Source organism: Podarcis filfolensis (assembly GCF_964270895.1).
Source record: "Podarcis filfolensis genome assembly, chromosome: 5".
Classification (NCBI taxonomy): domain Eukaryota; kingdom Metazoa; phylum Chordata; class Lepidosauria; order Squamata; family Lacertidae; genus Podarcis; species Podarcis filfolensis.
This window is the reverse complement of record NC_139608.1, coordinates 16,061,417-16,076,219: the sequence shown is the minus strand read 5'-3', so window position 1 is coordinate 16,076,219 and position 14,803 is coordinate 16,061,417. Positions and strand designations below refer to the sequence as shown.

Genomic DNA, 14,803 nt, shown 5'->3' with positions numbered 1-14,803 from the left:
AATGAGCACCCTGCAGCAGACATGGTCAGTTCAGTCCATGTAAGTCTTCTTAGGTTTATTCATAAGCTTGCTTTATCTCGTTTCCACATCTGCAATGTTTTTTGTTAAAAATTAATATCTAAATATGCCTCAACAAACGGGTCTCATTATGTGCATTTTTAGACCAATCTTACTACAGAATGCATATTTTTAAACATTGTGTGGGTACATTGAGTGAGCTGAGGTCTGCAGAATTTGAAGAAGTGGAACTACTGAAGGGTCGTTTCTGATCCGCACATCAGTCTGAGAGGTGCAGATAAATTCTGTTTGCATCAGAATTCACAGAAATTGAATTCATCAGGCACCCGCCCACCCACCCACCTTAAATTTAATCAGTAATGAGAATTACGGAGACCCAACTCTTTCACATAACCAAGCATGGAAGCTATTAAAAAAGCAACACCTACCCATTCACCTGCCCTTCAGTCCCACATGAACCTGTTTTTGTACTGAGGTCATAATTGGAAGTCCTTCTCTGGCTGCCCCCCCCCCCCCAAGTTCTGAAGACAGAGCAGGGCCTTCTTCTCTGTGCTCATTTGCAAAAGGCTGTTCCTAAAAAAGGCTCACAAGGCACACATCTTAATTATACCGGACAATTGCACTTTCATGCTCTCAGACCTGCCACCAGATTGCTATTAGTCTTCTGCATCACTAATGCATGTTTATTTTTGTTTCTGCCACTTTTATATGTTTAGTGTGATTTTTTTTTAAATGTTTTATTGTTTTAAGCTGTTTAGGGTTGCTATTTTTTGGGGGGTGTCTTTATTCTTTTAGTTCTTTTCCCTATTCTGAGGGCAATATTGACAAAAGGGAGGATATACTTGTTTAATTAAATTAATGTTGCTTGTGCTCCAATCCAGTGAAGGCTCTCATTAGCAGAGGGTGGAGGGGGGAAAGTGATTTTTGACAATTCCGCCTTCCCCCAACGCTCCATTCCTCCTGAAAGTTCAACTCTCTGGAACAGTTTAGGCATGGGATTCTGCCAAGCAAAAGAGGAATAAGTGAGAATTGCCTCTCTCCTTTCCGCTAGTGACATCCTCCACTGGATTGGAGTCATTGCCATCTTCTTTAAAAAATAAAAAATGGAAGAGTAAATATCTTCATATTTATGAATATCTTCTCTCCTAAGAATCCTCTCACCTTCCCTGAAGCATTGCAAAGTGGGAATATCTTTAGATTAAATCAACTGATTGGCTGCAAACCATTCATATTACAGATTAAATGCTGATAAATTGTTGATTAAGAGTAAGAGAAGAATCCGACGTTTCCTTATTTCCTAGCATGCCTACTTTATTTTCTTGTTCTCTCCCGCTCTGTTTTAAAGCATTTCTGGTGGGGTGAGTGGCAGTGGTGATGGAGAGGGGATAGTAAAAACTAAAAATTAAAACTCTCTGACATAAACATTTGCTGTCTCTTGCAGAATGTGGGCCAGGCAAATATGGCCCCAACTGCTCTCAGCGGTGCCAATGTGCCAATAAATCCCAATGCGATGTGCGAAATGGCAAATGCACTTGTCTCTACAAATGGATGGGACCATCTTGCAAAGAAGGTAACTGTAGAGAGCCTGCAAGAAATAGTCTGGGCGGAGTAAGATACAACACGCTGCAGTGTAGTTCACTGCCCATATTGCAGGCTGGGGGCTATGCTCTGCAAACAACCAGTGGCAGCCATGCAGTCTTAGTCCACTGCTAATACTGCAGGTTAGAGGTTGTAGCAATGGTCAGTCTACTTATATTGTCCCCTCAGTCCTTCTTCCAGGCCAAATCCAGCGCTCAACTGCATGTACCGTATTTTTCGCTCTATAAGACGCACCAGACCACAAGACGCACCTAGTTTTTGGAGGAGGAAAACAAGAAAAAAAATATTCTGAATCTCAGAAGGCAGAACAGCAAGAGGGATCACTGTGCAGTGAAAGCAGCAATCCCTCTTGCTGTTCTGGCTTCTGGGATAGCTGCGCAGCCTGCATTCACTCCATAAGACGCACACACATTTCCCCTTACTTTTTAGGAGGGAAAAAGTGAGTCTTATAGAGCAAAAAATATGGTATATGTTTTGCATATGAAGTAGAATCCACATCGGAGCACCAACTCCTGTCTTTGATGCCAACGTTTTGTTTTTAGCTCCCTCACTCACAGGGTGAAATAACACCAATGATATCCTGCAACAGTTTTTTATTTTTTGCATCTCTACACTTATATACAGTGGACCCTCTGGATACAAATTTAATTTGTTCCGGGGGTCCGTGCACACTCCAAAAAATACATAGCCAGAGGTGCCGCTTTTGCGCACGCACATGGCGTGATAGCGCGCACATGCGGCAAAACCCAGAAAAATACTTTCGGGTTTGCCGCTTTCGCAACCCGAAGTTTACATTACTGTACATTGAGCATACAGAGTGTGCATTGTTGTACACCACTTTGATATTTTATGACAGTATAGAAATGCTGTTATAAATACATGCATACATATATATATATATCCACTGCCATAAGATGTGGGTGATGACCACTGTAGCGGAGGTTTAGAATCAAAGTTTTCCTTCTCTTAGATGGGCTACCTTCCCAGGTTGATGAGACCTGCCCGCCCCTTACTTTCTTCTACAGAATGTGCAGAAACTGCCTTCTTGACTGTTGGGTCCACTATTGGTCTTGTCCGCTCAATCTATTGGAGCCTATCTGGCATGCAGGGAAGTCCCTAACTCACCAAGGGTTTGGGACGCATCAGCTACCCCCACCTGCTTTAGCCAGCCAGTCCAAGCCTTCTCCTAACATTGCATACACCCCTTTATTTATTAGATAGAGTATAAACTATAATCTGTGTTAAATCTCATCAAAGATGTATTATGCAACCTTCTAAGTGTGTTTATCTGTAATTCTCTAGGTGGCCCTCCGAAACTTCTGTCTTATGAAGAACACACTCAAGAGAAAGAGAATACTTTTTCAAGACTGCCACAAAGGGAACACTTGGACTAATGAATGAACTGTTTTATATGCACAGATGGTATTTAACTTTGGAAATGAGAGCTGCTATTCATTTCTGCTTGAACTGGACTGGAAAATTCACACTTCTTTGTGCAGGTCTACAGTATCCATTAAGTAGCTGGGTCCCTCTTAAAACTTTTAAACTCTGTTCTGTTTATTTATTCTTGACCTCCTCCTGCTTCCTCCTGATTAATCCACTCTCGGTATCCTTTCCAAGTGTCAGTCCTGTGTTTTTATGCCCACAAAATGCAGAAATCTTCTCATCCCTGTCATCAACCAACTAAGATAAATCATTACTTGAACATAAATATTCCAAACCCTTGTTTATTAAAAAAATTCCACCAAGAGGAATCTTTATAGGCTTTTAATACTTTTTTTAAAAAAAAATAATATTAATACTGTTACTCAGTAATCTGCCTTTATCAAGCCTTATTATTCAAGCTGTGCTTAAGGAAGGAACATATTTTCAGAGCAAATAGTAGCCATTGTTTCAACGGCAGCAAATATTTGGCAGAAGAAAAGTATTTCCCCCCAATTCAGCCAGGCAGATCTGCATGCAGAAGCAGGCACACACACACACACACACACAAAACCAATATTAATATGAGTGCCTATCCAGCTCATTAAACTTGGGAGGTGACGCTTTTGATACAGATAAGACTGCAAGGGAAGAGGCAGATCATGACCTTAGGAGTTATAAATGGGAATAAGTGCGAGGGATGAAACTTCTGATTTTTAAAAAAGACATATATACAAATTAGTCTGTGTTAAATCTTTGAATTGAGGCATTAATATGAAAAGACAAACTTGTTGTAGTTGCTGAAATAACTCCAAGAACCAGCATAGAGAGCCATATACAGTGGTACCTCGGGTTACATACGCTTCAGGTTACATACGCTTCAGGTTACAGACTCCGCTAACCCAGAAATGTTACCTCGGGTTAAGAACTTTGCTTCAGGATGAGAACAGAAATCGTGCTCCGGCGGCGCGTCAGCAGCGGGAGGCCCCATTAGCTAAAGTGGTGCTTCAGGTTAAGAACAGTTTCAGGTTAAGAACGGACCTCCGGAACGAATTAAGTACTTAACCCCGAGGTACCACTGTACTGAGGCAGGCCATTGGTCCATCTAACTCAGTGTTGTCTACGCTGACTGGGAGCCGCTCTCCAGCAATTTTCAGGCAAGGCCCACACCCAGCCCAACCTGGAGATGCCAGGGGTTGAACCTGGCACTTTCTGCATGCAAGGCAGATGCTCTATCACCGAGCTATGGCTCTTCTCCAGTTAAGAATAATAGATTTATGACTCAGCTTGAAAAAGCTGCTCAACACTAATTAACCATTGAATACCTAGCAATCTGCACTTCATCAATGATTAAATTAACCACTCCTATTTGCCTGGTTATGCACTGGGGATACAGATGCTATCACTTTCCATCAACAGAGATAAAGCTCTAGAGCAGAGATGAGGAGCCGGTGGTCCTCCAAGTGTTGTGGGACTCCCTTCAGCCCCAGCCAGCCTGGCCAATGAATGATGGAAGTTGCAGTCCAGTGGCATCTGAAGGACCATGGGTTTCTCCATCCCTGCTCTAGATAGATTAGAGGTTTTTCCTCTGTTGCAAGTTCTCTCACCATTCAGAAATTCCAGATAGAAACCACGCCCACAAAGTGCTTCTGAAACCACTGTGCCTTGCAGAACTAGAAAGAAAACAATATTGGTAGTAAATGTTGGTTTTTGATTTTATTTTTCATAACAGAATACAGTCATAATTTGAGATGAATATGCTTCAGCTTAAATAATTTCGGGTTGCGCTCCGCAGTGACCCGGAAGTAACAGAGCACGTTACTTCTGGGTATCGCCGCTCGCGCATGCGCAGACGCTCAAAATGACGTCACATGCATGTGCGGAAGCGGCGAAGCACCAGACACAAAGTTGCGTCTGACGTTCGCATCCAGAGGTACCACTGTACAGTTTTTCAGGACCATCGTTTCACAAGGTAATTTGCAAAACAACAAAAATCTAAAAGGTGGTTGGGGCAGAATCTGGACATGATGGAGAAGCCCCAAAGTATGCCTTTTTTTTTTTTACTAGCCAAAACAGAGTGCAGGTGTCATGTGGACTTAATTAGACTAGACTGGACTTGATGCAAAATTGGTTTCAGGTTGGGCCAAGAGGGATGCTAGGACAAAGAAACAACAATTGCTGTTATCCCGTTTTTTATTTAAAACTTACAAGGCCAGCAGTTGCTTCTATCTGTCTCTAGCACAAAGCATAGCACAGGGGGTCCCTTCTGAGGCAGACAGGAGGAATAACGAGAAATTTGGTAGTACAACAAACAAGCAATTAATTACAACTAACGAACTCACTATAGAGATGCCCAACTGAAAGCCCAATTCTCACATTCTTTACGGAGGTGTGAAAAGTCACTACCAAGTAACTTTACCATGTTCATTTATGTCTGAGCAAATCTCAGGGGTGCAAGCCGGTATGTTTTGCCACAACAGAGTAAACCACGACAACCAAATATCCATTCTGCTGTCATAAAATACCAGTTTGCACCACATGGGGGCACATTCTGACAGCACAGCCACACATCGTTGACATGGTAAAATCACTTTGTGGATAAACCCTTAAGTAATTGGGCGTATCAGGTTAAATTGGATAAAAGATTCAGTGGTACCGCCCAAATCCCACAAAATGCCCCCGTCTGGTTTCATGGATTCGAAGCTGGAAGAGCTTCTGGGGTTTGACTTGTGAGTTCAGAAAGACCTGCCCATCTTTTAACTGTTACATTGCTCACTCCTTCATCCTTAACAGGCTGTAAGTTCCTCTGACCAGCTTTTCTGCCCTGTCCCTGACACTTTTCTGTTTAGTTTGGCACCTGGTGCATACTTAGTGCTTAGCTACTCACAGCCGATTGTGAGCTTCCATTCAACTGCCCTAACCCAAAGGAAGTCACATTTAAGTCCCGTTGGAATGGCTGGGACAAGCAAGTTGCATCACTTTAGCATGATAAACTTTGCCTGGATTGGGGTTCAGTGTTATTTTCTCCTGCTCTTTGACAAGGCAGCTATAAAGGGGAGAATGAGGTGACTTTCACTGAAGCTATCTACCAGGTAATATTTACTTAATGAACTTTAACAGCTCTGGGTACATGTTAATTCTCCTGTGAAGAGAATTCTATGCATGCCCCTGAAACATTTTGAATCTGTTCAACACTGTGTAAGATTGGTCATTATTTTTCCACACGAGGCAGAACACAGACTACCATCAAAAACAGCAAAGCCTCCTCCTTCCCCGCTTTTACTCTGTAACATTTAAAATGGGGAATGTGGCACACTACGTAGTCATGATTTCTCTAATGTTGCCAGAAGCAGCTCCCTGGGTGAGACAGAGCTACTATGCTATCTTCCCAGGAGGTGAGTCTCTCCCTGTGAGGTGGCAGGGAGGTTGGTGTGGTGCAGACGCACTGGCAGAGCCAGCTAAGCACTCCTGCTGGTGAATTTGCACCACACCAACCTTCCCTTTGCCTCTCCCTTCTAGGAACCCACGGCAACCCCACCTTCCAGGAAGCTAGCAGAGCAGTTCCTTCTGGTCCTTGCTCCTCATTACTAAATGCTATAAGGGGGTGACAATGAGCTGTGCAAGGAGGTGGCATAGCTATCATCTGTTTTCCATATTAAATGTTACAGGAAGAGAAGGAGAAATGGATTTGGGATTCCTCCTCAAGATAGAAAAATGATAATCAGGGTCGTGTGTAGCTTTGCCCAACGAAAGGTCTGATTTGTTGTTTCAAGCCTGTTGAGAAATGGCAAAAGCCATTCCTTAAAAAAATTATAAATAAATAAATAAACCATGGCTTTAAGTAAGTCCACATCCCTTTTCACTTGTTACTCTTGTCGAGGAAGAGAAAGTGAGGCATTGTTGCTGGTTCTGGTCCCAACCCTTCACAATCCATGGATTGAATACAGATGCCTGAAGTGAACAGCTGTAGCTGTTCCTCCATAAGCTCTCCACACATTTGCAACCTCTGCAGCTAGCCCTGCTCCCATTATCTCTGAATGCCCTCCAATGCAAGAAAAATACTAAGCTATTGATTTTACCAGTGGCCATTCACTGGTTTACATACTCCAAAATAGATGCACAGAGGGCAAGATATGCATTCTGGTTTGCAGTCAGTCGCCCTGAACATATATAGCTTGAAATTTGTTTAGAGCAACACCCTGACCAAAAAACAAACTTCGATCAGTCATAATTCCTAAGACATGTCCATTGTTACACTTCTCTAACCAACTTTTTGAATTTGGGATTGTAAATATGTACTGTAAATGTGATCATTTTATTTTTCCAGTTTCGGGGTAGGCTATAAATGGGGAAATAAGTATTGGAGTAAACAGCAAACTATTTTTTTATGAAATGTGGTTTTTTTAAAAAAAAAAGTTGACCTGCAAATGACTTTTTATGTCAGTTTATTCATGGGCTTTCTCCCTGTTAGTCAAAATACCAGAGGAGGAGATTGGCTGCAGAATCCTATGCATGTTTACTTGGAAGTAAATATCATTGAGTTCAATGGGGCTTTCTCTGAAGGAAGTGTGCATAGGCTTGTGCTGCGTATGGGTTAAAATATTGGCTAGTATATTACATTGACATGTAGAATCTGCCCAGGTAGCTATTATGCATATTTTGTTTGCATGGGGGATATATAATGTATATTTTATATTTCATAAATGTGCCATAAATGTTAACAGACTTGTTTATACTCTGTTTTATACGACTACTCCATGAATTTTCTTCTAAAATGGTCTTAGCATAGTGCCAGCAATGAAAACAGTAAAATATATTACAAATGTGCCTGGATACAATCATTTTGCTTACTGATTAGTTTTGAAAGCTTCTCGAAATCAGTGAATGCTATGATGCCTCTTGTAAAATACATACCATGCTGGAGTATTGGAACATTACATTTTGCTTCAGAAATGCTAAACCAGAGGTACAAATTCATCCTGAGCAGAGCTACCAAGAGGGTCCCCTCAGCAGTTTTGAATTTTGTACCAAATTGTGTGGGTGGTATTCAACTAACACTTACTCAGGGCAGACCTATTGAAATTAATGAGCATGACTAAATTAAGTCTATTAATTTCAGTGAGTCTACTTGAGTAAAAGTTGTTTGAATACCACCCAGTAAGTGTGTATGTATTTGTGTTCACAAGAACATCGTTTTTTTCTCTCTCAGAAAGCACATACCTTTCCCACCTTATTATTCCAAGCATCTCTTTAGCAAGGTTTGACATCCTTTCTCTCATTTTAACACTTCACTCGGGTTTCAGTTCTCACTGGAAATTACACTTTCCATTGTGCTGTCATAGTAATATATTGCAAGACAAGGGAAGGGAGAACTGGACAGTCTGTGTTTGCTTCAGATACAGTTCTTTAAAAGTCAGTTTGCAGCACATTGTGCTCCACCCGTCTTTGCAAATTTTTACTCTGATGTGGGGGAGATAGGAGAAATTTGACTTGGTTCATATCTTAAAGCAAACCTACCTAATTAGAACTACCTGAAACAATACACAAACAGAAATGCAGCTATACTTTGAAATTTGCACTTCTCTGAATTTGCCGACGCAGTTGTCCAACCAAATATTGTGTACAAAAATGCATCTATTAGATGCAAGTGTGCATAAAACTTCATATAAACTAACATGCCAAAATGTATTGCGTATGAGGAAGTTGCTTGCAGAAATGTATTAGTCATTATGGTATACAAAAATATGTTTTATGAGAAACTTGTACTAAAATGCTGACAATTTTCCTGAGGGCTTTAAAAAAATTGTTGATAATTTTTCACGACGGCTGGGGTTTTTTTTAAAAAAATGCAAATTTATGTTGAAATGCGAGCAACTGAACTTAAGATTAGAAAACTAAAATTGACAGATCCCTCCCTCCCTACAGTTTGACACCTCAAAATGTAGTTGCTTTGAGGCTGCTTACCATGAAATCTGGCTGTCTTATAATTCTCTGTGCTTCCATGTAGATTTCACTGCTGCATCTGGAGGCTTTAGAATTTTAAAGATAGAAAGGAACAGTTTAATGCAGCCAAACATAATTACAAACAACAGAGCAGCGCACCGAGAAAACAAGTGCCAGCTCATTCGTATGAGAAGTTTCATCCCATTCTTAAGAGATGACATGCTTGTGAGTATGTAAAAACAATTAAAACATTTAGGGAATTACTTTCCCAGGCTAATGTGCAGCCATCAGTTTGTTTGTTTGTTTGTTTGTTTGTTTTAAATCATATTCTACTCATTCACAGGAGTGTTCATTGTCAACTTATTGTGTACATGAGAAATCATGTACATTTTGAAACCAGCTGCATTTCTCTAGATATAGGCTGGTATCCAATACCCTAGTTCCATTAGTGCAAGGATTTACCGCTACGATACAGACCTCCCCCCTCCTTCCGCCAGACCACACCCAGGACCCTCTCCAAATCTGCTCTGGAGGTTTGCCCGGGGTGGGGGGAAAGAAGACCCAGAACACATTGGAGGGGGGTGCAGGGGAAGGAATTTTCCCATTGTGCAAAGGATAAACCCTTGTGCTAGTGGAATAAGAGATTTAGGGCTACTTTAGATACAAGCTTTAGACTGATGGAAATTAATACAGTGTGGAACATTTTGACCGTGATGCAGCCTGTTTGCCATATACGGCTTTTTTATAATTCGCATCAAGAGCATCCTAACACTTCAGACAGACAAACTCTTTCTCTTTGGTTCTTTGGCAATGTTATCACCAGTAGGGAGAGTTCACATTTTAAAATGGAGTGGCTGTTGCCAGCTGGTGGGGCTGCTCTGGATTTGGAGGATATGGTGAGTGCAATCCCCTTCTGCTTTGAGGCCATGGAGAGTGTCTCAACCGTGTGCCCTTCCTTACAGAAAACATATTCAGTCCAGCATTTGGAAAGGAGTATGGAGACACCCAGACCTGGACACCCGGAACAGTTGGCACCCTTGCTTTAAATCCAGTAGATTTTTACTTGCCTTTCAGCTCATGGGAACAGAGCCGCATGTTTTAGGTTAGACTTCAGTAATCATAATGTTAACCTCATAGGAAAACAATCAGAATTTTAAATATTCCCTGCTCCGCCCTGCCAGAAATTATTAGTCCATTTTTATCCTTTTTATGTTGAAGAACCCGAGCTATTAAACTTTGCCCAGCTTTCCTGCCAAGCATATTATTTTGATTGGCTGCAGGTTTCTGTTTGCCTAAGTAATAACCAACACAGCATTGGAAGCTGCCAGCAGGACAAACATGGAAATTATACCTTCTTATTCCTTCCCTAAAAGCCAAAGAGACATTTCAGAAGCATCAGTGGTTATAACGTTGCTACTTTATCCCACAGGAGGGGAAGGGGAAACCCACTATCCTGGGCAAATTCCATAAGGATGCTTCTCTATACAGGAAATCAAAATGCTGGTGAACAGGAGGACTGAAAGCTGGCCTCCCCATATTTAAAGCGGCAAGGATGCCACTGTTGCCAGCCACTTCCCTCCTCATCAGAATGTCTTATCTCAACTATGGTTGACTGCGCATTAAGATTATATTTATGTGGGAGCTCTGCTGCAGTGTATTAAGTGATGCTGGGAGGCATCTGTGTTTCATTGCATGTTTATTAAGGCATGCACAGCAGCTCACTCCTGGCCTCCGGAGCCAAGTGGGGCTGCACCTTGCCCCTGCCCGCCTGTGTAGGAAGGAGCCTGGCTGGCCAAAGCAGCCCTTGATGGGCAAATCCTCCCTGACCAGGCGGCCATTCAGTGAGGGGGCCAGGGACACAGCGGCAAGGCAAGGCCAGGCTTGGGGGTCCAGAGGCCCCCTGCAGCAGGCAGAGAGGGATGGAGATTCCTGGGGGGGGGCACCTGGCTCATGCCCCCTAAAAATTGTGCCCCCAGGGCTATGGCCCTTCTGCCCCACTCCTACTACGCCCCTGCTGCAGCCCGCTCACTAAACACTTACAACCTCTCAGTGACAGCCATGAGAGTGTTCACTAATGCAGTGTTTTCTGTTGTACCTATATATCATGCTGAAAATAAATATGTTCATGGATCTTCTGTGTCTTTCTTCTTTATCATTCATTTGGCACTGAAGCAAGTATTCAGAAATGTAACCGTGGTTCAACCAGTAGAGATCTGGCCTCAACACAGGTTGTAAGATGTGCACCCTGACTTCCCCACTCTCTGCATAAGCAGAATGTGTGTGAACCGTGTATTTACTAAATCACACCAAAGGGTAAGCATTCTCAAGTCCCAGTTGTCCAAGGGTCAAATATTTAATAAATACGTGCTCAAAATCATCTCTCTCTCTCTCTCTCTCTCTCTCATTTATTCAGAATGGTAAGATGCAAAAGTACTTAACATTGCCTGGATATGCCCTCAAATCTTTAGCAACACACAGACAAGGGATAATTTGGCAAACAAACTTTTTGAAGCTTAGGAAATGCAGGCTGTCTGCAATCCCAAATGCACAGGCTGAATCCTTTCTAGTCCTTTCTACAGTCATTGCTATGATAGCTTGTTGCTTTGTATGCAGAAGGCACCAGATTCAATCCTTGTATCTCCAGTGAAGAGGATTAAGTAAGATGCGGTGAAAATACCTACACCTGTGATCCTGGAAAGCTATTCCGTCAAAGTGAACAATATTACCAGGTATGTGGCAACTATGCATAGCATATACGATTAATTTCTATTCCACCTTTCTGCAGTAATAGTCAAGGCAGCAAATAATTTTTCCTGTAAACTGCTTAGAGTTTTATTACAACCAAGAGGTATATAAATGGTCTTGAATAAAATAAAAATAAAAACAAGTAATGCAGCAGGCGAGAGCTACTTTAGCATAGCTAGGAGACTGAGCTATGAAGCAGAATGTTTTAATTCTACCATAAATTATGTAGATGGTCTTAGCTTTTGTCTCATCTATCTGCAATATGGGTAGAATACTTTGGTGGCATCTGACTGTCTCAAACAATAGAGTGCGACTCGGGTGGCAGTGAAGTCAAATTGCTGCGTTAGCAGCACCAAAGTAACCTTCCTGGGGTACAAGCCTGGGCCGTGTGTACAGAGGTCCTGGGCTGCCCAGATTTTGGCCTTGCTGATGGAAAGGAAAGCAAAGCAATACGTTTGGCATCAGCTTGGCTGCAGCGGGTGCTGGAAAGAGGTGTTCCAGGTGCCATCCAACTGTCTTAGGGTCTCCACTCCGGATTTGTGTAGCGTTTACTCCTTAGCCTTTTCTTCTCCCAAAGATATCCTGCAAAGCAGCAAAGGTTTAGGATCACAGTCTTCCTTCTGCTAGATGAACCTTCCCAGGTTGATGAACCATCTGCCCCTCATTCCCCACTACAGCACATACAGAAACCACCTTATTGACCATTGGAACCACTACTGGTCTTGTCTGCTCAATCTGCCAGAGCCTGTCTTTGCATGCAGGTGACGTCTCTAACTCAATGAGGGTTTGAGACCATCGGCTGTCCTCAACTGGTTTAAGCCAGCCAGTCGAAGCCATTCTTGGTGTGTGGACATGTTTCAAGAAGCCACAGATGAGAGCTGAGCGCAGGGTGGGGATCAAAGGTGGACAAATTAGCCCAGAAGGAGCATGACACTACTTTTCCAAGGTTGTAAAGATTATTGAGTGTGTGTGAGAGACGACCTTTGAACACTAATGTGCTATATCAATCACTTGATACACAAGATGATGATGATTGAAAGAACTCTGTTACATCAGCATTTCAATAGTAGTCAAGATGTATTAAATCTGTCTTCGCTGTCTTTAGTGCAGAATGAAGCTCATGTTTGTATCATAATTCTCAGAAAACTCCAGCTTTTGGCAGCGTTGTATTTTTCCCCTGCCTATGTCCAGTCCTTATAATGAGAAGACATCTCATCATCCGCCCATGATACTGTGCCAAAGTCAACCTCTACCATCAACCTCTCATTTTCCCAAACACTAAAATACTTTTATACCCACACCCCAAAATGAAAAACTGTCCAGGAAAATAGTGAGCAATTTAGAAAGTATATCTTCTAAGCTCCACAAGCTTTTGCCACCAATTCACCCCCCACCCCATTCAAGTTTGGTAGTAAAAGTGGATGATGCAACTTGATTGCAATATGTTTTATGTATGAGCAGATACTTTGCCAGCAACCAGTAATGTATGTGCCCTTGCTATCTGACAGCAGCAGAATTTAGCTGCATTTGCACTCCCACTGGAGATTTATCTCTTCGAAATCCATTGACACTGATATAATCTTCATTACTTTAAGAGACTCTAAAACGATTAGTAAGATTACCCTGGGATGAGTTGTGCATCTATCTATGGTGCCCTACAGTTATAAAATCCATCTTCAGCAAGCCATCCTGCTACGAATACAAGAAGATTTAGAGGCTATCACCATTTGGCTGTGTCCACAGTGGAATCTCCCAGAATCCACTAGCCACCTTGCAAGCTAGGAAAAAAAGAGGTGAAGCAATCTGGCAAGAACCTCACCAGTCATGTGACTTTGGTAACCCAATGGAAGACAGACAAGCAGAGTCTAAATGCCTATGTATGGCCATCATTTGGTGAGTGTGGGAATATTGTGTTCTATCTCTGCGTGGTTATTTATGATAAAAGAAGCTCTTGCCACAAAGTGCTCTTTCAGCTAAGAAGAATTTAAGCAACTTTTAATCACTGCATAATCAATGGCTGCTAAACTTGATGGCTATATTCTGCCTCCTGTCGAAGTCAGTATGCTTCTGAATGCTAGCTGCTGTTGTGCTCAGCTCCTGCTTGCAAGTTTCCCACAAGCATCTAGGTAGCCACTGATGCTGAAGTCCATATGCACTGCACTTTTCATTGCCACATGCCATTTCTGAGAAACATACAGATCACACTTACTAAACATGCATTTCCCATGTGAACAAACACAAAAGAGGGTGGTGTTAAATGGTTTTTGTTTTTTATTCCATTGCAAAGAGTAAAAGGTACCACACAGGAGACAATAAGCATCTTTTTGGGGGAGGAGGGGAGCAGAAATGCCATTATCATCTCCTTTTTTGCAAGAACCACCTGTTAACAATCAGGGACTTATAAATGGTTTGTGACTATTTTCCATATATGTTATTGCCATACCAGCCCTCCTCTTTCCACTACAAAAGGACGGAAATTTTGATCAACCTAAAGCATACATCTGACTGAAAAATCATGAAGTGTTTAGAACACCATACTGGGTCTCTCTGATTAGTTCCTGTAACAAAGAGAGCTTGGAACCATACCTGACAGACATGAGATGACTTCCAGAGTGCTTCCCAAGACTGCATACGTGGGCAAGCACACAGACTGGCCATGCATATGGCATGATGCCTGACAGACTTCTAAACTGTAATACTCCAGATTGCAGCTTTCACTTCATGGGACTCATCTGGCAGCGATTCATGTGCATGGCCCATTTGCATGACATATGCTCATGTGTATCTAAGAAGCAAAACAACTGCAAGCCTTCATCTCATCTCCATTACATCAGGCTGCAATTGGGGTCAGTTGAGCCTGGATTGATGATCTTTACCATTCTGGAGTATTTGGCAAATTGCCTTTCCCTTTGCCTGTGTTCGTACTATTGGCATTGCCACAGAAGAAGCAGCACCACTACAGAATGCAGTACACCATTTCTTGAAGTCTTTGCCATTGTGAAAAGAAGGGCTGACCCAAATTTGCCTTTAAAATCCCCCTTTGAGGATTTGCTGAACATTCCCCAAATATGTAAAC

At 42.2% G+C, this 14,803-nt stretch overlaps 1 protein-coding gene and 1 long non-coding RNA gene across 8 annotated transcripts in view; one reads left to right on the top strand and one right to left on the bottom strand.

The window, feature by feature from the left end:
- The window catches only part of LOC310762313 (uncharacterized protein), a 221,115-nt gene extending 213,246 nt beyond the window's left edge, over positions 1 to 7,869 (top strand). For all 6 annotated transcript variants that reach the window (XM_083613042.1, XM_083613044.1, XM_083613043.1 and 3 more), the window contains 2 exons: positions 1,460 to 1,588; positions 2,920 to 7,869. In XM_083613042.1, the coding sequence (XP_083469168.1) occupies positions 1,460 to 1,588; positions 2,920 to 3,011 (221 nt within the window). In that variant the 3' untranslated portion in view covers positions 3,012 to 7,869. The remainder of the gene's footprint in view (positions 1 to 1,459; positions 1,589 to 2,919) is intronic.
- Positions 1 to 14,803, bottom strand: part of LOC310762482 — a 46,035-nt gene that overhangs the window by 12,539 nt on the left and 18,693 nt on the right. Inside the window, exons 2-3 of one of the 2 annotated variants that reach the window (XR_014548009.1) lie at positions 9,820 to 12,309; positions 4,647 to 9,768 (exon numbers count right to left, since the gene is read on the bottom strand). This is a non-coding gene — a long non-coding RNA (uncharacterized lncRNA). Of the gene's footprint in view, positions 1 to 4,646; positions 9,769 to 9,819; positions 12,310 to 14,803 lie in introns of those variants that run through there. The other variant, XR_014548010.1, reaches the window with a different exon arrangement.